At 45.8% G+C, this 26,995-nt stretch overlaps 1 protein-coding gene across 5 annotated transcripts in view; it reads left to right on the plus strand.

The window, feature by feature from the left end:
• The window catches only part of SPECC1 (sperm antigen with calponin homology and coiled-coil domains 1), a 502,835-nt gene that overhangs the window by 51,690 nt on the left and 424,150 nt on the right, over positions 1-26,995 (plus strand). Inside the window, exon 1 of one of the 5 annotated variants that reach the window (XM_040338599.1) lies at positions 19,239-19,531. The exons of 2 other annotated variants lie outside the window; for them this stretch is intronic. In XM_040338599.1, the coding sequence (XP_040194533.1) occupies positions 19,499-19,531 (33 nt within the window). In that variant the 5' untranslated portion in view covers positions 19,239-19,498. Of the gene's footprint in view, positions 1-19,238; positions 19,532-26,995 lie in introns of those variants that run through there. 2 more of the 5 variants (XM_040338600.1, XM_040338594.1) reach the window with 2 other exon arrangements.

A 26,995-nucleotide genomic window follows, 5' to 3' on the forward strand; every position in this document is an offset into this window, starting at 1 on the left:
TGGGTGCTAACTGATAAGAAACAGATACTTACCAATCCATGGAGTCCATTGCTGTCTTGCTCACAGCTGGTTCTTTGAGCAGATCCAAAGCGCTTCTATCATGAATTTGGGAGCCAGCTGTGATTTCCTGAAGGCTTACAGCCATCTCCCCTATGGTGATCCTGCAGCCTCCTGGAATATGTGATATAATGGCAGGAGGTTGTGGGTAGGGATGGCAGTTAGGGGTGCAGGGGGTGGTATGGGCAGTTGAGGTGAAGTCATCCACTCCTAGACAAGGAATGAGCAAATGGGAATGGATACTCTCAAAAAAAGCTAAGTGTACCGTGTACAGCTTTAAATTTGCACCAAATTCGCAGTGCATAAGTGTGAACCGGCACTAAGACAGTTATCTTAACCACTAGTGGACTTCCCCATAGCAAAAATACTGCTACAGGGTGGCCACTGTGTGTCGGATCATGTACATATACATGATCCAGCATTTTGGGGCAGGTGGCACGCGCCCAACCACCCCATCTGTGCTGTGATTCGGTACAGCACAATTTGGTCAGCCAATGATTTATGGCCGGTACCTGCTGATCGGCTTAGTAAATCACAGTACAGAGCCCTGTGTTTACTAACAACACAGAGTTCTGTACAAGAGAAGCATTGTGGCAATTTTTTTCTCCCTACAAAGCAGGGAGAAAATACAAAATCTGTTAGTAAAAGCAGCACACATTATTAGACACACACTTAGCCCCTTGAATGCCCCTAGATGTTAATCCCTTCCCACCCAGTGCCATTAGTACAGTAACAGTGTAAAATATTAGCACTGATCACTGTATTAGTGTCCAACTCAGTGTCAGATTGCCTGCCGCACTATCACAGTCCCATTAGAAGTTGTTGATCCCTGCCATTACTAGTATAACAAAATAAATTATTTAATTACAATTCCAGTATATATTTATTTCAGGTACCTATATAGCACCATCAATTTATGCAGCACTTTACATCTAAATTGTACATTCACATCAGTCCCTGCCCTCAAGGAGCTTACTACCTAAGGTCCCTAACTCACATTCATACCAGGGCCAATTTACCTACCAGCATGTCTTTAGAGTATGGGAGGAAACCCACACAGGCACAGGGAGAACATGCAAACTCCAGGCAGAACATTTTATTGGATATGTTTTATAGCGGAAAGTAAACATTTTTTTTTTTTCAGTCTGTTCGGTCAATTGCAAGTTAAAGTAGCACAGCAAACAGAAAAAAATGCCCTGGTCATGAAGAAGGTATAATCTTCTGGAGCGTTTTTGTCTAGGGGATTTCAGAGCTGAGATATACTTACCTAATCTGCCGAAACTCCGAGCACAAAAAAGGTCCCCGCCGCTCCTGCCCCACTGCATGCTAGCGGTCTTGTGAATGGACTGTTCCTAACATATTCACGCTTTTAGACTAGCTCTGGATGTGAGGACAGCAAGAACATTCTACCGCTGGACATAGGTAAGTGCGGTTTTCTGGAGGACCGAAGGACTGGGTAAATACAGCAATTCCCTGCCACCCTAGACAAAACGAGCAGTTAACCCATGCAGTGTGGGCAGAGCCTGCATGGGAGAATACAACTTTTTTGTGGCGTTATGCTTAGTTTAGGTGGTTAAAATTGAAGGAACAATAAGTCTTATGCCGCGTACACATGATCATTTTTCGGGTTGTAAAAAACAACGTTTTTCAGGCTCTAGAAAAAACTATGTTTTTTTCAACTTCATCATTAAAACGGCTTTGCCTACACACGATCATTAAAAAAAAATGCTCTAGCAAAGCGCGGTGACGTACAACACGTACAACGGCACTATAAAGGGGAAGTTCCATTCGGATGACGCCACCCTTTGGGCTGCTTTAGCTGATTTTGTGTTAGTAAAAGACGATTCGCGCTTTTCTGTCTGTTACAGCGTGATGAATGGGCTTACTCCATTACGAACGGTAGTTTTACCAGAACGAGCGCTCCCGTCTCATAGCTTGCTTCTGAGCATGCGTGGGTTTTTCACGTCGTTAAAGCCCACACATGATCATTTTTTATAACCCGAAAAACATCATTGTTTAAAACGTCGTGAAAAAATAGAGCATGTTCGAAAAAAAAATTGCCCATTTTTCAGAACCCGAAAAATGCTCTGAAGCCCACACACGATCGTTTTAAATGACATTTTTAAAAAACTTCGTTTTTTACAACCCGAAAAATTATCGTGTGTACGCGGCATCAGTACAATAAATGCATGTTTGCCAGATGGACCTACTGTAAAGCTTACAGTTTTCTCCCCAAGGAATGTTGTTTAAATAGACTGTGACCTTCCAGGTCATCTGATTAGTAAGCTGAAAATATAAATTAAAACAAAATATGTAATTTTGACATTTAATGGTATGATTTTGAATATGCACAGCCCAGTTTGATTTTTGTTCATTTAGTAAAATAGTATTATTTATTTATTTGTTTGTTTTGTATCGTAAATTTATTCTAGCTTTGCATACAGTATGTACTGAAAAGTACCAGCACAAATTCATAAAGACTATTATAGTCTTTATGAATTTGTGCTGGTGCTCTGGAATTTATAATGAAATGACCAATGAAGCTTTGTGTTTTTATACTGCATTACTGTATAACTTTACTTGTACAATGTGTGTGTGATTTTGATGTATTGTATACCCATTGTGACAGTAAATAATAAGTACACATATTAAACACATTTGTTTCTTTAATACAGCATGTACATTAATACAACTATCATTTTTATAAGGTTCCCACAATGATAACTTTCTTGGCTGTGACTGGCTTCAATACTAAAATGGGCACAAAGGCCTCTTTCATCCGGGGCAGATTCTGCTCCCATCAGCAGAGGATCAGCTCTGCTCTATGCGCGGCCGGTAAAAAACGGACCCAGCTGTTCATTTATAACTGAATACCCTCTGACCTGATCCACTCAAATGGAAGAGGACATATCCCCTTCCGTTTTTTTAAGTTTACCGGATCAGACCAGGAGGTAGACGGGTGTAAACAGACACCAGTACATTTACACCCACCTGTCCATAGGAATGCATGGACCTTCTGATTAGGTCCACCTGAAAAAACTGAGATGGACCTGATCACCCGTGTGAAAAGGGCCTAAAGCAAACGTATAGTTAGCCAGGCAAATAATGGCGCGTACACACGATCGGTCCATCTGATGAGAACGGACGGATGGACCGTTAAAAAAACGATCGTGTCAGAACGCGGTGACGTAAAACGCAACGACGTGCTGAAAAAAAACAAAGTTCAATGCTTCCAAGCATGCGTCGACTTGAATCTGAGCATGCGTGGATTTTTAACCGATGGTCGTGCCTACTAACAATCGGTTTTGTCCTATCGGTTAGGAATCCATCGGTTAAATTTAAAACAAGTTGGCTTTTTTTTAACCGACGGTTAAATAACCTATGGGGCCCACACACGATCGGTTTTGACCAATGAAAACGGTCCATCAGACCGTTGTCCTCTGTTTAACCTATTGTGTGTACGAGGCCTTACATTTGTAAAGGTCAGCAATGCAGCATATATATTAACCTCAAAACCCCTATGTTGGTGATTGCCAGCCAAGAACACTGGCCCAGATTCAGGTACGATTTGCCCCTTTTTTACGGAGGCACAGGGCAGCGTTTTTGCCCTGCGCCCCCGCAAATTATCTGCGCTGCGCGCGATTCACGGAGCAGTAGCTCTGTAAATTGCGTGTGCGCTCTTTAAAATTGCCCTGCGTAAGGGCGCCTAATGTAAATGATCCCGTAGGGGGCGGGAATCATTTAAATTAGGCGCGCTCCCACGCCGAGCGTAGAGCGCATGCTCCGTCTGGAAACTTTCCCGACGTGCATTGCGGCAAATGACGTCACAAGGACGTCATTTGCTTCCAAGTGAACGTGAATTGCGTCCAGCGCCATTCACGAATCACTTACGCAAACGACGTGAAATTCAAATTTCACGACGCGGGAACGGCGTGTATACTTTAGCATTGGCTGCTCCTACTATTAGAAGGGGCAGCCTTACGCTAAAGACGCTGTACGGAAACTCCGTAACTTGCGTACGCAGGGCCCGCGCAACATTGTGAATCGGTGTTAGTATGCAATTTGCATACTATACACTGAGCACAATGGGAGCGCCCCCTAGCGGTCATCGCAAGAATGCAGCCTAAAATCTGCGTGGCATAAGAGCCTTATGCCACGCAGATTTTAGGCTGCAGTCGGCGTTACGATGTTCCTGAAGTAAGTAAGCAATTGCGCTGTGTAACCTATGGTTACGCAGGCGCAATTGCTTCTTGAATCTGGACCACTGCATTCACATTTGCCCACAACTAGTTCACATGTGTTCTCCTATGCGTTTATGTGCGATACAACAACACGTGTTGTCTGTTTGTCGACATTCATTTATTAATAGGACCCCACTATGCATATAGACAAAGCACACCTGAACCCTATGGTGAGTGTGTTTTTTGGTTGGTTGCTCATTAGGAGTGATTAGATGGTATGTGGTTATACTCCAAAAAAGCACATCAGCATGGGAACAAGTGTGAATAATCCCCTAGACCTAACTCAAAAAATGTATCTTATTCACACGGAAGAAGAGCCACAACCTCACAGACACAGCTCATCACCCCACACTTATAGCAGTGACAGGCTGTATTTGTCAATGTGGGTGAACACAGCTATCATTCATCCACAGAGCAAGTCAATGGACTAACTGACATCAGAGGTCAGAAATGCACAGGAATGTGTCCCTGTGCACGCAAGTGACCATGAGGGTGCTAATATACTCTGTGTGTATGACAGCTTCATTCATTCACAGGGATCAATAGAGCCTGTCTTTCCTACATGAACCACAAATTCAAGGCCCATCGGAGCAAGCCTAGTAGGAAGGGTTCCATCACAAGACCATGTAATTGTAAAATGAAACATTTGCTTATACCGTATACTGTATTAGTAAATGTGGACCTGAATTCAAAAAGTTAAGATTTGCTGTGTTAATGGGAATGTATAGAATTGTTAATTGTGCCTAATGCCCTGTACACACGATCGGTTCATCCGATGAAAACGGTCTGATGGATTTTTTCATCAGATATCCGATGAAGCTGTCTTTCATCAGTCTTGCCTACACACCATCAGTTAAAAAACCGATCGTGTCAGAACACGGTGACGTAAAACACAACGACGTGCTGAGAAAAATGAAGTTCAATGCTTCCGAGCATGCGTCGACTTGATTCTGAGCATGCTTGGATTTTTAACCGATGGACGTGCCCACAGACGATCGTTTTTTTCTATTGTTTTTTTAACCATCAGATAATTTTAAAATAAGTTCCTAGTTTTTTCACCGATGGATAAAAAACCGATGGGGCCCACACACGATCGGTTCGTCTGATGAAAACGGTCCATCAGACCGTTTTCATCAGACGAACCGATCGTGTGTACGCGGCATAAGAAGTACTCTGTACCTTTTTGTCTGAAATTCCTCATTAAAAATACCAGTGCACTTCCTGGTAAGTGGCTATAGCTCAGCTGAAGCTTCAAGGCAGATGCGCATGCACGGGCATGGTCCTGCAGGTGCCCGTCTTGCCAGGCACAGGCGCACGAACATGCGCACGTTCACCATTAACACTGGCGCCAAATGGCCTATATAGGGGCAGCAGCTGCACTAGTCCATTGCTGTCTGATCTGCATCTGTACCCATGTTCCTGAATCTGATTCTGCTTCTTTTGTGCTTGACCCGGCTTGCTCTTGATTTCACTTGAACGCTGCCTACCTTGACTCCCGCCTGTATCTGGACTTTGTCTCTGCCTTCTGCCCATCTGCCTGATTTTGTGTTGCCAACCTCTGTTTGTACCTTGACCATTCCTTGCCTGCCATCTATGCCTGCATCTGATCGTCTGTTGCCGATCTGGCTTGTCTGACCATGCACCCAGTCTCTCATCTGCCCTGCATGCACATGCCTGGCTCCCGCTGGAGTTTCCTCTACTGTGGCCCACCGGTCTTCCTGCATTAGCTACCAGCTGCTGCCTACTGCTACCTGCTGCCCACCAGCCCGGGGTCTGCTGTACTTGCTGACATCTGCTGTTCCAGCCACCTGGTCCATCCTGGTGACACACCCACTGCCTCCAGCAGTAGATTACACAGGCACCCATACCTCACCGCGCTTTCGCGGCCACTGTCACATCAGTGGTCTCCGAGCCATGGCTGTACGAGAGGCCTTTCCTATGCACGGCCACAAGACCACGGTAAACTCAGCCGAAAGTTCAGCCCTCACTGCAGCCTGCCCATTGAGAAAACACAGCGTGATTCGCCTATGTGCAGTAGGAAACAGGTTGTGAAGTTGCAAGGCTTTACTGCCAGTTTCCCTTACCCAAGATGGCGGTGCCAGCACCTGAGAGACGATTCAAGAATCTGCTTGGACACCGCAGGATCCCTGGACAGGTAAGTGCCCTAGAAGTAAAAGTTAGCAGCTACAGTATTTGTAGCTAATGACTTAACATTTTTTGGTGGGGGGGGGGGGGCTGGAGCTTCTCTTTAATTCTCGGGAGGTGTATGCTACCTTCTGGATTGCTGCCTGTTATTTACTATTTACAGTGCTGATGACAATGTTTTTTCTATACTTCGGCACTCCAACAAGAGACTTGTGGTTCTTCACACAGCATCCTTGCTCTGTCTGCTCCCCCCCCCCCCCCCCCGGCCAATCACAGAATGCTTTGTATTCTGTGAAACCATCCATTCACAAAAAAAGGGGAATCCATCAAAAAAGCTGGAGCAGCCAGAATCTGGAGCAGCTGTTCATGGCAACCATTCAGCTTCACACTTTTATTTAAGAGGTTAAGTGAACAAGATGAAGATAAAAGCTGATTGGTTGCCATGCAAAGCTGCCTAAAGTCAAACTAAAGGAAAAACTTTTTTTTTAGTTTTGGATAGAGTGGAGATGGGTTAAAACACCTATTAGGGGCCATATTCTTAAAGAAACTAGGCGGGCGGCGCGTAAGCCATTTACACTCCGCCGCCCCAACCTACAGGAGCAAGTGCTGTATTCCCTAAACACTTGCTCCGTAGTTTGGGGCGGCGGAGTGTAATTGGCCCTGCGTATCCCCGCTTATATCCAAGGGGGCGGCTTCTATTTAAATTAAGCGCGCACCCGATTCTAACGAACTGCGCATGCGCCGGGCTTAAAATAGCCCAGTGCGCATGCTCCAGTTCTCGGCGTAAAACGTCAATGACGCCGACGTGTGCGTCATTGACGTAAAGTCGTATTCAAGAACGACTTAGTAAAACGACGTACCCGACGGGAAAACACGACGCGGACCCGACGCCATACTTAACATGGCCTACGTGGGACTGGCGTAAGGTTACCCCTCATATAGCAGGGGTAACCTTACGCCTACGCAAACGATGTAAGCGACGGTTACGCGACGCAAATTTGTTCGGGAATCGGCGTATCAGGCTCATTTGCATAAGCAAATGAGACCTGTACAAGGGACACAGATCGGTCTCCTCTCTCCCTGACAAGGGACACAGATTGGTCTCCTCTCTCCCTGACAGGACGTGGATCTGTGTGTTTACACACACAGATCCACGTCCTTGTCTGTGTAACGGCCAATCGTGGGGGCCTGGCGGACATCGCGGCCGCCAGGCAGGCGCATCGGCAGCTCAGTGATGCGGCGGGCACGCGCGTCCCCCAGTGGCTGGAGGCCGTATATAGACGGTCTCCCGGCAATTGGCATCCACACTGCGGCCGTACAAAGTCGTACGGCCGGCAGGAAGTGGTTAATAATAATAATAATAATCAGCACTGCCCAGACACAGACTTGCACTGTAGACATATATACGTTATACATAAGCAGAGTGATAGAAGCCCCTCTCAATGATCTTTCCATGCAGATGCTAATGAACAGGGAAAGATCATGTGACCACATAACAACGTGTAAATAAGTGTAGCACTACCCACGAAGGAGCTGCTGGTTTGTTTTTGGTGGCACGTTATCTCCGCCATCTAGGGTACTTGATGAGAGTTGTAGTAAATGGAATGTCCACACAACAGGTGTCTTTTCTGTGCTTTTATTACCCAGCGGGGTAAAAATGGTTAACAGTAGAGAGGTGAAGGGATAGCAAATAGGAGACAGTAGATCCAGGTGTAACTGAACATGGGAAACAGTCCTGCTCCCTTAAACACTTTACTTCGCCACTCAAGCCGGAGCGGGTATAGCGCACCTGGACAGGCCTCTCTCACAAGCCTGGCAGCCAGAATGTCACTCGAACTTAGGATTAAGTCTCTGCCACAGACCCTCCTATAAGATTGGAGACAATTATGGTTCGGAATCGTTTCTTAGTAGATTCAGCACCTGGATCTCCTTCAGGTAGTTTTGTACAGTCAGTAGCTAACATGCGGCCAACATCCAGCCTGTCAGAACTCAGGTGGACCCTGATGAATGGACAGGCCCCTCCTGGGACACCGGCCTCGTGCTAGGTATCTCCCGGACAGACTCCTCACCGGTCGGCTTCCTCCAACTGGATAGACAGCTCGGGACCCCTTCCAGATTGGGGACCCAGTCGACTACTGGGCCCACACAGTGGATCAATCGCTCCAGGCCAACGTGGTCCCGAAACCAGGAACACTGTTGCCCACGCACACCCTGGCCAGGAGGGCCATATGCAGGGGTGTTGTGGAATGGCTACCGCAATGGTGGGCACCACACGAGGAAGAACCTTGTGGTAATGTCGTCTGCCCCCTTTTTACCCCTCCCCAGCATGCACAGTGGAAAGATCAACTCCACTGGCCGCTAAGGAGTAGCACTCAGAGCACTTGACCACACTGCTGCCACCTGCCGTCCGGGGGTGACGGGAATCCCCGGGCAAAAGTCAGCCCACAGCACAGCCAAGCTAGAGTGACACTTTAAATCTCTAAGTAGCAAAGAGATGGCATCACTTGTGTAAATGTATGGGTTTTATGGTTATATTAGTGCAGGTGGGTACATATTATCAGTTCCACCTATTAAAGGGTTAAGTCCCTGACTGGCTGTTCCGTATCACCCCAGCGGGCCGTACTGATGATTCTCCCAGCTGTGCGATCTGGTCACAGCTTTCCCAGGCAGCTGGAACTCAGCAGTAGGTTTCCACAGCAAACCATATGCTTTCCTGCTTTGCATCACAAGCTAAAAACCCAAAGACAGCTGCAATTTCCATCTTTCCTGGATAGAAACAGCATGGAGCCTATATGGAAATATTGGACAAAATGACAGGTGTCAAAGTATTCCCATAGTAGCTTGTGGCATAGTCATCCGATATAAGCTTCCACTTCTATACATGACAGTAGTGCTGTACATGAGACTAATGTACATGACAATAGTGTACTCGTCACCAATGACAAAGCCCAAGCCTTCCATGCATAATATCAACCAATCAGAGGACACAACTTATCACTACTTGTTCTCCCTTTATGGCCAGGCATCACTTTGACATATCCCCAAACATCCCCTATATTCAGATTTATTTGGCATGTAAATGTGACATTTGAGAAAATGATCCTTCGTTCACTTGCCTGTGTCTTGAAATATGTATGAAAAAATATTTTTATCTTCTTGGCATTACTCACCTAGAAAACTGAAATGAGAAAATAAAATATAATATAATGCTGAATATAGTATTATATATCTACTTGTGTTATAGAATAGGCTTGCTGGGACTTCTTTATTGGTGGTCTTATGTTTCAGGACCCTTAAATTCTCTTAGTAACCATGTTTGCATGAGTTCCTGATATGTTGCATTATGCAGAGCCTTTTATTATGTCAAAGGGACCCCTACAGAGCTGAGACGCCTGCATTCTCTGATGTTTCTCCATCGCTGATATGCCCGCTTGGGTTTGATGTCTTCACCCATCTTGACAGACTGGTCAAGGATGATGTAACTTACATGCAAGTGGTTATAAAGCCCAGTGTTGTAAGTAACAGCGTTTAAATAAACGTGGTTACCTAGCAATGCCCCCCTTGAGGGTAACGAATAATCTACCTGATTACTCCTCCCCTCTCGGCAACGCCGTTCCCATTACTTGGACGGCGTTACCGAAAGTACATTTACCGCCACTGGATGGCAGCAGAGCGCGACGTCACAGAGACTCCCGCCCGCGATCCCAGCATTGGCCAGCAGTGTGCTGTCATGATGGACATCACAGTGGACCAATGAATGCGATTCGCGGCCGGGACGTGATGACGCATCACATCATGCACGGCTGGCCCCTTCCCAAAACAAGAGTCAAAGCGCGCCTGTGCGTGACGTCACGCTTGCCGCGCTTTGACTCCCGTTTTGAAGGGGCCAGCCGTGCATGACGTGACGCGTCATCACGTCCCGGCCGCGAATCGCATTCATTGGTCCACTGTGATGTCCATCATGACAGCACACTGCTGGCCAATGCTGGGATCGCGGGCGGGAGTGTCTGTGATGGGGTGCAGGGGCTGGTATTGAGCCGCCCTGTCTATGTCAATGGACGCAGACAAGGCAGCTCAAGAGCGAGCCCACACAAGTGCCCCCATAGGAAGTAGCTACCTGAGGGGGAACTCACCAAACAGGGGGAGCCAGGAGTGCTGGTGGGGGACCCCAGAAGATGAGAATCGGGGCTGCTCTGTGCAAAACCATTGCACAGTGCAGGTACAGTAACTATAACACGTTTGTTATTTTAACCACTTCAGCCCCAGGAAGGATTTACCCCCTTAATGACCAAGCCATTTTTTGGGATACAGCACTACGTCGTTTAACTTGCTTGCGAGGTCATACTCAAAATTTAGGTCCTTTATTTCCCACAAATAGAGCTTTATTTTGGTGGTATTTGATTTGATCATCTCCGCAGTTTTTATTTTTTGCACATAAAACAAAAAAAGACTGAAAATTTTGAATTTTTTTTTTTTTATAACTTTTTGCTATATAAATATCCCCCCCCCCCCAAAAAAAAATACAAAAAAAAATTTCTTCATCAGTTTAGGCCAATATGGATTCTTCTACATATTTTTGGTAAAAACAAAATCGCAATAAGCAAATAATGATTGGTTTGCACAAATGTTATAGCGTCTACAAAATAGGGCATATATTTATGGCATTTTTATTATTATTATTTTTTTACTAGTAATGGCGGCGATCAGCAACTTTTTGTGGGACTGCAACATTGCAGCAGACAGATCAGACTCCTTAGACACTTTTTTGGAAAACCAGTGACATTTATACAGCAAACAGTGCTATACAAATGCACTGATTACTGTATAAATTACACTGGCAGGGAAGAGGTTAACATGTTCCGTGGGAGGTGTTTATACCTGTGGGGATAGTATACTGACTGGAGGAGGAGACAGATCACTAGGAACAGACAATCTGTCACGTACCTGGTGGTAAAGCCTGATGTGCAGGGAACGGCTACTCTTGCTCCTCTGACTCCGGAGCCCCTGGTAGAGTGGACAGAGAGCTCGAGAGTGCAAAGTCGCACAAGCACCTGACAGGAATGCTGGAACTGAGCTGGACTCCTGTGAACTCCAGGGAGATGTCAGCAGTGCAGGAAGCCGGGATCAGTAGCAGGAGGGAGGTGTGCTGTAGTACAGGCACAAGCAGGTTCAGACAGGCCAGGTCATACACTGGCGGGCGGATCAGGTGCAGGGTAGAAGCAGGAGCAGAGTCGTGGTTCAGGCCGGATCAGCAACAGGCGGGCAGCAGTCAGATCAGAGGGACAGGCAGAGGCGAGGTCAGACAAGCCGGAGTCAAGGCAGGCGGAAGTCAAGGATGATCAGGAGCAAGCCGGGTCGCAGAATATAGTATAAAGCCTCGTACACACAGTCTGAAGGACAGTTGTCTTAGGTTAACCGATGAAGCTGACTGATGGTCCGTCACGCCTACACACCATAGGTTAAATAACCGATCGTGTCAGAACGCGGTGACGTAAAACACAACGGCGTGCTGAAAAAACGAAGTTCAATGCTTCCAAGCATGCGTCGACTTGATTCTGAGCATGTGCAGGTTTTTAACCGATGGTTTTGCATACTAACGATCGGTTTTGACTAGGGTTGTCCCGATACCGATACTAGTATCGGTATCAGGACTGATACCAAGCATTTGCCTGAGTACTTGTACCGCTATATAGTGTATTCCGGCGTGTATCTCGCCGTGTATTCCCGCCGTGTATTCCTCCATGTATTCCGCGGTGTATTCCCACCGTGTATTCCTGCCGTGTATTCCTCTGTGTATTCCCGCCGTGTATTCCTCAGTGTATTCCTCCGTGTTTTCTCGCCGTGTATTCCCGCCGTGTATTCCTGCCGTGTATCCCGCTGTGTTTCTCTCCCTTTCCGTGCTCCTCCTCCACCCCCTGGAACTGTCAGCATGGAGAACGGGGTAGGAGCCGGTAAATCCAGCTCCTTACTGCTCCGAATGGACAGAGTCAGTGATCACTGACTCGGTCCATACACATAACTGAAACATTGTAAACTGTGATTACAATGTTTCAGTTTATGAATGAAGAGAAGACGCTGTCTTCACTCCATTCATTTTCAGCGCAGCTGATGCTGCTGAGAAAAGGGACAGGGGAACATGTGTCCCTAGTCCCTTTCTCTGTCTCAAAGGGGAGATGTCAAAGATCTGTTAAGACCCCTGATATCTCACCAAAGCCCCCCAACAGGGCTATAAAAAAAAAAAAAGAAATAAAGAATAATAAAAAAAAAAAGAATAAAAAAATAAAATAAAAAACACACTGACACGGTCCACCCCCCCCCCCCTTAAAAAAAAGAAAGCATTATAAATAAAAAAAAATTGTAAAGAAAAATATTGTAAAAAAATAAAAACAAATTGTTAAAGATAAAAAAAAAAAAACTACTGACACATGTGCTGCTGTCACATGAGATTAAAAAAAAGTATCGGTATTCGGTATCGGCGAGTACTTGAAAAAAAGTATCAGTACTTGTACTCGGTCTTAAAAAAGTGGTATCGGGACAACCCTAGTTTTGACCTATCGGTTAGCAATCCATCGGTTAAATTTGAAAGCAAGTTTGCTTTTTTTTAACCGAAGGTTAAATAACCTATGGCGCCCACACACGATCGGTTTGGACCGATGAAAACGGTCCATCAGACCGTTTTCATCGGTTTAACCTATCGTGTGTACGAGGCTTAAGAGTATAACTTCGGCGGCTGGTCGGCAAGCGGTTAAAGGAAAAAAAATTAAAAAGGTTAATGTTATTTTATTTTTTTCCAGCACCTAAGGCATACTGAGCATTTATAATGAGCTGTACATGCGTGGCTCAGTCTACAATTAAAAGACATTACTGGCAGGTAGGAGCTTTTTTTGCAATATGCTTAAGCCTACTTGCCAGCATTTTCTTTTTAAATCAGCCTTTAGTCCCATTTTAAACTGTATATGAATCCAAAATGTTTTTTCCCAATGGGGTAGAGAATGGTTAAAGTGTAACTCCACTTTTGTTGAGAAGAAAACATTCCCCTCTGGGTGGATCTGTGTACATCGCAGGGAGTTTAACAATCTTTGTTGCAGATTCCTTCCTTTTTGTTATTCTGTTTCAATCGTCTTTATTAAAAAAAAATTAAGAATAAAAGTAATATGAACATTGCGCAGAGCAGCAAATAATCATTGCGCGCTCTGTATGAACAGGAAGAGAAGGTACATAGGTAGGGTAAAAACAAGGTTACAGAATCTCTCGACAATTGAGTGATGTCTTCTTTAAACTCAAAGATGAGCACCTTGTCACCAACTAATAAAAGCAAGAATAATATGTTTTCTGTTATAACATGGATGTAGAAACGACCAGAACCTTACAGACACTGTGGGGGGGGGGGGGGGGGGGTCTCCACACTATAACCCCCTAAGTCATAATGTGGGTCAATAAACCTGTGAATTCAAGGTCAAGACTGCTGTAAAGCTCAACCTCTGGGAGTTGGCCCCACATGTAGAGAAGCCCAACCCCAGAGGCCATGGTCCACTAAGGATCGGCATCGAGGGGCATCGAGTTCAGAAAGGTAGACATTGCTATCTTGAATTAGAAAGAAATATAAATGAAAAGAGAAAAATAAAAAGGGGGGGGGGATTTGGGTTAAGAGAGCATGAAGCCAAGGCTGGCCGGAATCAAGAAATCTATGGGAGAAATAAGAAAGGGAAATGAGAAGAAGAAAAGGAAAGGCCCAAGGATCCTACATCAGCCTATTCTAAGAACCAGATTCATGCATTTTCAGGACCTGCAGATAAGCTAGCCAAGGGGACCATATTTTATCAAAGATGGATGGTTTATCATGTAGGTCACGATTTTTCCATTTAACATGATCCATGTGAGTTTTCGTTTAAAGCGGAGGACCGCCAAATTTTTATTATTTATTTATTATTTATTTAGAGTCAGCAGCTACAAATACTGCACCTGCTGACTTTTAAAATAAGGACACTTAACCTTTTTTCCTTTTTCTCTCTCCCACATTTCTCTTTCCTCTTTCCTTTAGGCGCCTCTCTTTGCACATTAGTGTTCTTCTGTGGCTATTGTGTTTATAGTTTTTCTATTTTAACGTTCACTGTTTTACATTGGTATGTGCAACCTTCGTCCTATCTGGTTGTGCCATTCTGATAACCACGTGAGAGGGCTCTGTGGCCCTGACCCCTGGGATGCAGTGTGATCCTTTTGGGGCATCCGGGGGGGGGGGGTCGAGAGTCGCAGTGCAGGTTCAGGTGTTGTAATACTATATGCTAAACGGTTTGGCATACACAGTTCTGATATTGTTTGAGTCTGTAATTACACTGTGAACGAGTTGGATTGCTATGTTAGCTTTTACGATGAGAGAAAGATATATTGTATTGTAAGCTCAAGATTTGGAATGCATTGTTCACCCGCATTTCATTGCATTTTATCCTTATGTTATCGTAAAACAATTGAACTTAAAAAAAATAAGGACACTTACCTGTCCAGCACACCCGCAATGACAGGTATCTGCTCCCCCCTGAAAGGTGCCACATGTGACACCAGAGGGGGGGGGAATTCGGCAGCGGAGGTTCCATTTTTTTGTGGACCTCCGCTTTAACTATTGCAATATCTATGACAGGGCTTTTCCACGCTGTTGCTATAGCAATCTTGGCAGCTAGAAATGTAAAGTAAATTAAGGTCTGTGTATGTCGTGGAACATTATCAACAGGTTTATTTAGTAGGGCTATACTCACATCCTTAGTGGTGAAAAAATAAAGGCTTGAATCCTCATCCAGAATCGCCACCCTTTTGTTATTTTGAAGAAATCCTTATGCGTTTCTTTGTGCCCCTGTGCTGGGTGAGTCTAATGGGAGTGGTATTATAATTATCAACCAGCTGCTGCACCTGCGGGCCTCTAATGAGGAAGATTGAAAGGTCTCCATCCCCTTAGATTTGATTTCCTATTGGGAGTTTTACACCAAAAATTACATTTGTGTTGCAGGGGATGCCTGAATTCTGACTTGTATCTTAGGGTAGACTTCTGGGAAAATCAGTGAGCCAATCACACAAGCAGGAAATGATTTTTCCGCGGGTGTGTTCTGTATACATTCTGTGGACACAACACCTCCAGGTAGCCATATTGCATTGCATTTTACAGAAAATTACAGCGCTACAGATTGAAAAGAAAAGGTAATTTTTAATAACATTTACTTACAATATGACTTGTGTCGCAATTGTATACGCTATATTTTTTTTATTTGCTATTTTTTTTTCAACTAAAGTGGAGTGCCTTTAGTTATACCGTAATTGCTCCCCCTTTTTTTTCATTATCTGGACTCTATCGGTGAAGCCCAGTGAGTTTATGGTGGGGTTGCTTGTTTTCGCTATGACGAGCAATTTCGTCAGCGGAAGGCAGTCCTGCCTTTCTTTCAGTGGGACCACAAAAACATCAGTCTCTGGATGAAACTTATATTGTCTTCACGGAGTTCAGTTCCTCCCATTCAGAGTGGGGCCAAGGGTATGGCAGCCTCTTCACAACTTGCCGCAAATCGCAGGGGGTTATGTTGGCAATTCAATGCCGGAGCAAGTTTAGCACCGCATGCTGTTTCGGTCATGACTGTTCAGGTTGTGGAGGTGTGGTGCTGTCCAGATGCTTCAAGCAAGCAAAAGAAAAAGCAGGCGACACTGGAAAGAGAGAAGGTACCGTTGAAGGTGGAAAAGGTGGCGCCTTTCCTAAAGCGTTAACCTAACAGGGAGGCAGCGCGTGTGTTACAGCAGGGTTTCTCGTAGGGTTTTTCTGATATCCTGCCAGTTGCTGTTTGTTCCTTCTATGGCAGATAACTTGCAGTCATCTCTTTGTGGGTTGGGCCCATCTCAGGTATGGGCGTCCCTTCCTAACAATACGATGGTAACATTGGGGTATTAAATAATTGTGGAAAATTGTGGGTTGAGACCATCTGAGTTATGGGTGTCTCTTCCTAACAATACAATGGTAATATTGGGGGTTTAATTAGGTTGTATCTGGTAGTACGCAAGTGGTTAATTGTCCCTGAGCCGGTGTAGTTGCGGCTGGGGGCCTTTGATTGGGTGGCAGATACAACTGGTTAAAGCAGAGTTACACCCAAAAACTACTTGTGCATGTGCAATAGGGAACCGGGCAGTGAAGCCGCAAGGCTTCACTTCCTGATTCCCTTACCGAGCGGGGGCAGCCGAGAGACGAGCGATTGCTCGTCTTCTGCTGCCGACAACGTGGGCGAGCTGGACAGGTAAGTGTCCATTTATTAAAAATCAGCAGCTGCAGTATTTTTAGCTGCTGGCTTTTAATATATATATTTGTTCGCGGGACCTCCGCTTTAATCATGAGTATATAGGCCTTCAAAGACCTTGGACCGGTCATAAGCTGAGGTTGGTTTAGTTGTTGTGCATTGACTGTATTATATGCATTAAACTTGTTTTCTTGTGAATGTTGTATTTAATGGTTTGTAATAAAAGGCTGCTATGGCCATTCGACTCCAAATAAAATGTGTCATCTGGTCATTTTGAAAGGGGGGTCAAGTGTTTAATGTTTTATAGATAACCGGAGCCTTGGCATTCTGCAGGTCCCTCAGTCATGTGATTCCTGGGGGGAGGGGGCACTCAGAATATGGCGCATTGACCATTGACACGAGCACTCAGAATATGGCGCATTGACCATTGGCAGATCAGCCCTCTCACAACATGCACATCTATTTTCAGTGCGGTTTAGGTGACTTCCCCATTACTGCCTGTAAGCTGAAAGTTTACAGTTCTGGCTTATCTTGGTTGATCTGTACTATATCAGAAATGAACAGAGTACAAATCTTGCTAACCCTACTGTTATTGTGTGGAGCTGACGCTGGCCTCCTGTGAGATCCCCCGATGCACTCATGTGTGCCCCAAATGAGAACAAAGTGTTCACCAATCCTACCGATTGCCCCTGTTGTGGCGAGAAATGCCCCCGTAGAATAATGCCAACCCGGTACTGTGCAGGCGCAGCACTTGTGCAGTACGGAGCCCCCAAAAGTGTCCAAACATTGTAATTTGAAAAAGAAGGTAAATGTCTGGTGTGACCCCTCTGACCCCTCCATCCCTAGTAGTACACAAAAAGACAAAAGAGGTAGCCCTGGGACTTTAAATGAGGTGAGAGAGGTTTAGCCAATGTTCACAGCGAACAATGAGACAAAATCAATTTATTAATTTCAAGGTGTTATGCAACGGAGCGGCAAAAACGATGGTTGTCAGTTACCCGGCATAATAGCCAATGTACACATCACAGATGAAAGTAAATATATAAAGATTTATTATAAATGTTATACATCAATGAGCAACAATAAAACGTAAAAGTTGCTGGGCCAGTGGATACATATATACAATAAGAAAATAAAATGTGCATACATATAAACAGAGAAATATGTAAACTTAATGCAGACATCAATAATACCCAGCATGTAACGGCATAAAATAAGCATCAATAAAGCCCTACGCATTTCGCGAGAACATCGTAATTTAGGATCAGCTGTACACAGCGCCTCGTACAAAAGACGACATTGTGCCACACGCTCCTGCATGTCCCCGATGCTCGTGCAACTCTGCAAGGGGCGGATGTATTCATGATGGGAGCGTGTGAGGGGCAGATGGCAACAAAAGGGGGAATATTTTCTATTTTGTAATGATGGGCAGTGCTGTCAAGAGGGGGGTGGAATTTGTCATGAAACTCAAACACATCACCTAAACAAATATATCTCTGCTATTCTTTCTACACGTGTTTCCCTTAACTTGTATAGGAAGAAATATATTTTTCAGAGAGAGATATATTTGTTTAGGTCATGTGTTTGCGTTTCGTCACAAATTCCGCCCCCATCTTAACATCACTGCCCATCATTACAAAATACGCCCCCTTCTGTTGCCATCCGCCCATCACACGCTCCCATCATGAACAAGTCTGCCCCTTGCAGACTTGCACGATCATCGGGAACATATTCCTATGTTGGACGGCTGCGCTTGCGCAGTACAGGGCGGGCATTATTCGACAAGGGGCATTTCTCGTCAGAACACCCCTAAACAAAAGATTTATATCTCAGGCCTCGTACACACGACCGAACATGTCTGCTGAAACTGGTCCGCTGACCAGTTTCAGCAGACATGTTTGGTCGTCTGTACGGCCGACCGGACAAATGTCCGGCGGATCGGACAGGTTTCCAGCGGACAAATGTTTCTTAGCATGCTAAGAAACATGTCCGCTGAAACCATGTCCGTCGGACATGTTCGGTCATCTGTACAGACTCACCGGACATGTCCGTTCGGCCTCCATCCCTCGCATGCGTCGAAGTGATTCGACGCATGCGTGGAAGCATTGACTTTCCAGGGTCGCGCACGTCGCCGCGGCGAAGGCGCGGCCACGTCACCGCGCTGTCTGTCCGCGCGGATTTCTGTCTGATGGTGTGTACAACCATCAGACAGAAATCTCCGGGCGGACATGTCCGCTGAAAACGGTCCGGCGGACCGATTTCAGCGGACAGTCCGCTCGTCTGTATGGGGCCTAAATGCTACCCATTTAGTTCTCTGTCATATATTGCATTTCCATTATATCGATTGAATCAAAGAGCTGATTTTTTAAATACCTGATTAAAGTCCCTAGCAGAGGTTACTTTGTTGGAGTGCTCATTTGTGTGCCCCATACACAGCAAGATTGTGCAACCATTGCATCAAAAACATTTGTATCACGTGACTGCCTTAGCCACGTGTGTCGCCCTTCACAATCATATCACATAGGCAGGCAGATACAGTAAAGTGGCATACAAGGTCTCAAACTGAGTAAACCCAGGAGTAGAGAAAATACATGTATTTTTCCTGTATAGCCTGTGTACGCCTTTCGGTGCCAGAACTAGAGAAGCCAGCTTGCTTCCGTATGTGAATCATTGCTCAAGCAGCCTGCTTCTTCGTGAACTGTGGTTTTCCTCTGAAGGAAGAACAGAAAACACTGAATTACTCAGTCTGCTATACACACATGCTGACACCAAAAAGAAAAGAGCGCTTCCATTATGAGAAAAGCGAATATCCCTCAAGTCGGATCTGTAAGTATTTAAACGTCTTTTCCCCTATGCTGAACCCTTCCTATAGCTATGTTCTCTGGCCAGGGATTGCTAAATCGACGTCTTTTGGAAGTAGATGGATGCAAGGTTTTTATTCGGCAGATGTGGCGGAGGACAAACTCTTCCTTCATGCCCCGAGTGCCTAAAAATAACCTCATATTTAAATGGTAATTAATAAGTCATCTACCAGTCCATGTGTCGCGTCAGATTTGTGTTCCTGGTAGGACAGATGACAGATTTCGCTTTGGTTTAGGGATCTAATTCTAGAACTATATTGGGCAAAGTATTCAGAGGATATTTGATTCGGTTCTCATTTGGTTTTTTAGTGTCATACAATGATGGATGCATTCTGATTTTTTTTTTCCTGTTTTTTTTTTACACATTTACAACTATTTTGTTTATTTCTGCGTCCATTCTCATAGTTTCCCAACGAAACGTGGGATCTCATCACTTGGCATTTCTATAAATTGAAGCTTTAACAAATACAGTGTGAGAGATGTAGACAAAACAAAAAAAAAAAGGAATACAGCAAATCAGAGTTTAGCTTTGATTTAAACTACTGTATACGAGAAAAATGAGAACTGAGTTTTGATTGGTTGTTATGCGCAATAGCTGTATTATTGAATATTATATTAATACATTATTATTATTTTTAATATTATCATAATATTATATTAATATTTATATCATTGCGGTAGATTAGTTTCTTTGGGGTAGATTCACGTAGAAGAGCGTATACTATTTACGCTACGCCTCCGCAACTTTGACAGGCAAGTGCAGTATTCACAAAGCAAAGTTGCGGCGGCGTAGCGTAAATAGGCCGGCGTAAGCCCGCCTAATTCAAATGTGGAAGATGTGGGCGTGTGTTATGTAAATGTATTGTGACCCCACGTAAATGACGCTTTTTACGAACGGCGCATGCGCCGTCCGTAAAAGTATCCCAGTGCGCATGCTCCAAATTAACCCGAAAAAAGCCAATGCTTTCGACGTGAATGTAAATGACGCCCAGCCCTATTCGTGAACGACTTACGCAAACAACGTAATCGACGGACAATTCGACGCTGGCCCGACGTCCATACTTAACATTGGCTGCGCCTCATATAGCAGGGGTAACTTTACGCCGGAAAAAGCCTAACGTAAACGGCGTATCTGTACTGCGACGGCCGGGCGTACGTTCGTGAATCGGCGTATCTAGCTGATTTACATATTCTAGGCGTAAATCAGCGTACACGCCCCTAGCGGCCAGCGTAAATATGCAGTTAAGATATGACGGCGTAGGAGACTTACGCTGGTCGTATCTTAAACAAATTCTGGCGTATCTGATTCTTTGATTTAGGCGCCAAGATACAACGCTTCACACTCAGAGATACGACGGCGTATCTGGAGATACACCGTCGTATCTCCTACCTGAATCTACCCCTTTGTGTTTTACCATTCGGTTTACTTGTGTGGAAATGCAACACAATGATTTGTCTTTGCTGTTTTGGTAGTAGAAAGGCAAAAGGCTGAGCAAACACTGCTCATAGGCAGGGAAGGATGGTGTGGATATTGTTTTTTTTAATTATAATTTTTTCTGTGTCTCTTTTTGTAATAATACATTAAAGTCTAGATGTATCCAAAATCCTGTCAGGTTTTGAATGCAGTCTGTGACCCCATTGGGGGGGAATACTATTTACTAGGGTTGTCCCGATACCACTTTTTTAGGACTGAGTACAAGTACCGATACTTTTTTTCAAGTACTCGCCGATACCGAATACCGATACTTTTTTTTAAATGTGTCCCCAAATGCAGCCATGTCCCCCCACAAATGCAGCCATGTCCCCCCACAGATGCAGCCATGTCCCCCCCATATGCAGCCATGTCCCCCCCATATCCAGCCATGTCCCCCCATATCCAGCCATGTCCCCCCATATCCAGCCATGTCCCCCCATATCCAGCCATGTCCCCCCCATATGCAGCCATGTCCCCCCCATATGCAGCCATGTCCCCCCCATATCCAGCCATGTCCCCCCCATATGCAGCCATGTCCCCCCCCATATCCAGCCATGTCCCCCCATATGCAGCCATGTCCCCCCCATATCCAGCCATGTCCCCCCCCATATCCAGCCATGTCTCCCCCATATGCAGCCATGTCCCCCCCCCCCCATATCCAGCCATGTCTCCCCCCATATGCAGCCATGTCTCCCCCCATATCCAGCCATGTCTCCCCCCATATCCAGCCATGTCCCCCCCCATATCCAGCCATGTCCCCCATATGCAGCCATGTCTCCCCCCATATCCAGCCATGCCCCCCCCATGCAGCCATGTCCCCCCATATGCAGCCATGCCTCCCCCCATATCCAGCCATGTCCCCCTTACCTGCATCCTGCCGCATCCCCGCTGCCGCCGACTGGTTAATACGCGCGGGGAACATCACAGCTTTCATTTGAATACCTGCAATGATTCGAGCCGCGCTGCGTATAGACACTCCCCCTTGCTCAGGATTGGACAGTTCACCCGAACAAGGGGGAGTGTCTATATGAAGCGCGGCGCGAATCATTACAGCTATTCAAATGAAAGCTGTGATGTTCCCCGCACGTATCAACCAGTCGGCGGCGGCAGCGGGGATGCGGCGTAACGGCGGCGGCGGGGGGTGGTATCGGATCTGGCATCGGGGGTATTTGCGGGAGTACAAGTACTCCCGCAAATACTCGGAATCGGTCCCGATACCGATACTAGTATCGGTATCGGGACAACCCTACTATTTACCACGCACTAGGACCTAAAAAAGCGTATTTAAAGTGGACCTTCAGTCATTTTTTTCATCTTTCCATCTATTATATCTACTGCCCTTAACTTTTTTTAACTTTGGATAGTAAAACATTTTTTTTTCTGCCAGTAAATACCTTATGGCAGATTCTATTTTAGAAAACGAAGACAGGCCATAGACGGTGCAAATTTCTTTCCTGGAACCACGATTCCCCCATTAACACTGATAGTGTTGACAGGGGAATCCCTCCTGCCAAGCAATTATCTTCTCCCGGTGGTGGAGGGGGGCGGGGAAGCCGTCCCTGCTGGGAGAAGACAATGATTATTGCTAGCGGCTATAGCAGATGCTTGCGATAATCGCAAGCAAACCCAGCAGGCTGGTTGTACCCTAGTTGATTGATTGATATTCAGCCTGCTCACTAATGATTCAAATCTCAGCTGGTTCCTGCTGAACCGGTCGAGATTTGAACCATGTATGGCTGGTCTTAATGTGCAGTTGAGGGATAAACTGAGGAGCAGTTTTTGGTTAAAGCGGAAGTTCACACAAAAAGTGAACTTCCGCTTTTTGGAACCCCCCCCCCCCCCCTCTCTGGTGTCACATTTGGCCATTTTCAGGGGGGAAGGGTGCAGATACCTGTCTAAGACAGATATTTGCACCACTTCCTGGTTCTGACTCCCGCGGGAGTCTGGCCCCCCTACGTCACCCCCCCTGCTGTCTTCTGGGAAACACTGTTCCCTGCAGAGAGCGAGGACCAGTGACGTTGCGCCGCAATACTCGCGCATGCGCAGTAGGGAACCGGGCAGTGAAGCCGCAAGGCTTCACTTCCCGATTCCCTTACCCAGGATGGCGGCAGAAGCAGCCGAGGACCGATCGATTGCTCGGCCTCGTTTGCTGACATTGCGGGCGCGCTGGACAGGTAAGTGTCCATTTTTTAAAAGTCAGCAGCTGCAGTATTTGTAGCTGCTGGCCTTTAAAAAAATAAAAATAAAAAAATCGGCGGAACCACCCCATACAATCCACCACTCAAGTCTTGAGATCTTTACCCTTTGTTAGTACAGACATTTAGTTTACAACTGAAAATGAGAATTGCCAGCACAGTGCAGAGCCAGTTAATTATGCTAAACATAACTCCCCAGCCCCCTACATAGATAGGGAATGCTAGGTAGGATTTTGCAAGCAAATAAAAAGGTAAGCAGCAAATTGTAAAGTTGTGCTGTGTGATGAGAGTGATGAGTGACAGGAGCTTTGACTGGCATTCAGAGAGCTTTAACAAAGCCTGTCCGAAGCCTTGTTGAAGCCAAAGCGAGTGTAAATGAGCCCTTACTGTACTATGCGTGTCATCTCACTGTATGGACACTCCTATTGGATTAGTCCATTCATATTTACATTTAGTTAACCTTAGTTAGCCAGTAGGAGGCTCTTTTCATTTCTCAATGTCAGTCCTAACACACAGCCTAGATTCCTGGAAGCCTCCTTATTGGGCATGTATAGAATAACCAGGGGTCTCAAACTGGCAGCCCTCCTGGGAGAAGACAATGGGCCAGATTCAAGAAGCTATTGCGCCCGCGCAACCATAGGTTGCGCGGCGCAATAGCTGTTTTGCTCCCGCGTAGCGAATGCCCCTGATTCAGGAACATCGCTACGCGGACTGCAGCCTAGGATATGACAGGCATAAGCCTCCTTATGCCTTCATATCTCAGGCTGCATTCTTGCGTTGTCCGCTAGGGGGCGCGGCCATTGTGATCGGCGTATAGTATGCAAATTGCATACTACCACCGATTCACAAAAGTTGCGCGGGCCCTGCGCACGCAAGGTACAGAGTTTCCGTACGGCGACTTTAGCGCAAGGTTGCTCCTGCTGTAGCAGGGGCAGCCAATGCTAAAGTATAGCCGCCCTTCCCGCTCGTGAAATTTAAATTTCACGTCGTTTACGTAAGTGAATCGTGAATGGCGCTGGGCGCCATTCACGTTCACTTAGAAGCAAATGACGTCCTTGCGACGTCATTTGCCGCAATGCACGTCGGGAAAGTTTCCCGACGGAGCATGCGCTGTTCGCTCGGCGCGGGAGCGCGCCTAATTTAAATGATTCCCGCCCCCGGCGGGATCATTTACATTAGGCGCCCTTACGCCCGGCTATTTAGCATAGCGCCCGCGCAATTTACGGAGCTACTGCTCCGTAAATCGCGGGCATATCAAAATATTTGCGTGGGCGCAGAGCAAAAATCGTTGCCCTTTGCCCATGCAAATATTGCGTGGATCTACCTGAATCTGGCCCCATGATGGGGAGCCATGACAGATTTGTGCTGGAGGGCTCTGTATACAGGAAAGTCTGTTATAATATGCTGGTATGCTGTGTATACTAACACATTATGACTTAAAGTGGAGTTCCACCCATAAATATAACATTACATCAGTAGTTTTAAAAAAATATCATTAGTCCTTTAAGAAAAAAACTTTTTTTTTAGATGCCTTCAAAGTGTTGTTGCTAGGCAGAATAATTAATCTTCCCTCTTCCTGCACCTAGGTGCTTAAGCTTCACTGCACAGACTCCTGGGAATGTAGTGGGTGTAACTTTCCAGGAGTCTGTGCACTCCCCAGTCTTGAAGAATCATGTGACTTGGACAGTACAGGTGCTGAAACCTGATCTGAAACCTCTTACACTGCTTGTGCAGCACTGAGCATGTGCGAGATCTGCAAGGCTGAAATCCAGGAAGTCATACAGTCTGGCTTCATGATGCCCACACTTAAGATGGCCCCAGTCAATTTCTATTTTATAAAGTGTCCAAATGCTGTAACAACCTAACAAAACGGACCTTAGTTTACAGACTAACTTTACTAGAATACATTAAGCTTGTGTATTACAGGGGTATTTATATTTAAAAAGTGAAATTGTGGCCGCAACTCCGCTTTAAAGTGATATTAAAACCTTGGTTTTCTTTTTTTTTAAATAACAAACATGTTATACTTACAGTACCTGCTCTGTGTAGTGTTTTTGCACAGAGCAGCCTGAATCCTCCTTTTCTCGGGTCCCACGCCAGCGCTCCTGGCCCCTATCTTCTGCCAGGTGCCCCCACAACAAGCAGCTTGCTCTGGGGGCACCCAAGCAGGGGAGCTCCCGAGCCGCAGCTCTTTGGGCCAGATTCAGGTACAAATACGTTACGCTGCGGTGGCGTAACGTATCCCATTTACGTTACACCGCCGCAGGTTTACAGCGTAAGTGCCTGATTCACAAAGCTCTTACCTGTAAACTTGCGGCGGTGTAGCGTAAATCCGCTCGGCGCAAGCCTGCCTAATTCAAATGGGGCGGGCACCATTTAAATTAGGCGCGTTCCCGCGCCGAACGTACTGCGCATGCTCCGTCCGTCAAATTACCCGACGTGCATTGCGCTAAATGACGTCGCAAGGACGTCATTGGTTACGACGTTAACATAAATGGCGTCCAGCGCCATTCACGGACAACTTACGCAAACGACGTGAATTTTAACATTTCGACGCGGGAACGACGGCCATACTTAACATTGGCTAGGCCACCTAGAGGGCAGCCTTAGTTTTACGTGGCGTATCTCGACGGAAACAACGTAAATTTAGAGCGACGGGTAAATCGTACGTTCGTGAATCGCCGTAACTAGTCATTTGCATATTCTACGCCGACCGCAATGGAATCGCCACCTAGCGGCCGGCCTAGAATTGCATCCTAAGATCCGACGGTGTAAGTCAATTACACCTGTCGGATCTTAGGGCTATCTATGCGGAACCTGATTCTATGAATCAGCCGCATAGTTACGACGGGCGGATCACAGAGATACGACGGCGTATCAGGAGATACGCCGTCGTATCTCTTTTGTGAATCTGGCCCTTTGTGTCTATTCACAGGCCTCCTCCTAATTGGCTCACTGGCTGTGATTGACTGCAGAGAAAGCCAATGGCTCCCACTGCTGCCAAAAGCCAATCAGAAGTGCGATTCCCCAGAGAAGCAAGGCTCTCGTGGACATCGCTGGATTGAGAGGGGGCTCAGGTAACAATTAGAGGGGGCTGGAGGGGCTTCTGCACACAGAAGTTTTTTTTTACCTTCATGAATGCATGAAGGTAAAAAAACTTGTACCTTTACAACCCCTTTAAACCTGCAGGGAGCCCATTTCTTTTTATTTTTATGGCAATTTACTACTGCTCTAAGGGCTTGTACACACCAGCAAGGTGTACTGAACATAAAGTCACTGGTGTGCGCTGGTAGGAACAGTGCTGAAGCCCCAGTCCCAGTGCATCACACTGATTACTTTTTTTTTCATAGAACTTTATTGAAATATCACAAGTAACATTTAATTCAGTTAATTTTACTGCAGTGGTGTTGTGATGTGGTGGCTTAAGTTGCAACACACTGCGTTGAAAAAAGTATAGTGGAACCTTGGTTTACGTGTAACGCGATTTCCGAAAGTTTTGAAAGACGAGCAACTTTTTTTTTTAAATCCTGACTTGGTTTGCAAGTGTTGTCTCGCAAAATGAGCAGGATTCAAGCCTCTGCAGTGTGCAGTACTGCATTTGGCCAGAGGTGCGGGGGCGCCGGTGAAACTCGGTTCAGAACGGTTCGGAGCCATTCGGAAATACTTTGAAACACTTGGGAATATTGCCACTTGAAAATACTCCGTTCCCGAGTGTTTCCAAGCCTTTGCAAGGGTTTCTGAGTTCAGCCGAGTCTCTCCG

Source organism: Rana temporaria, chromosome 2 (genome assembly GCF_905171775.1).
Source record: "Rana temporaria chromosome 2, aRanTem1.1, whole genome shotgun sequence".
In the NCBI taxonomy this organism is placed as follows: domain Eukaryota; kingdom Metazoa; phylum Chordata; class Amphibia; order Anura; family Ranidae; genus Rana; species Rana temporaria.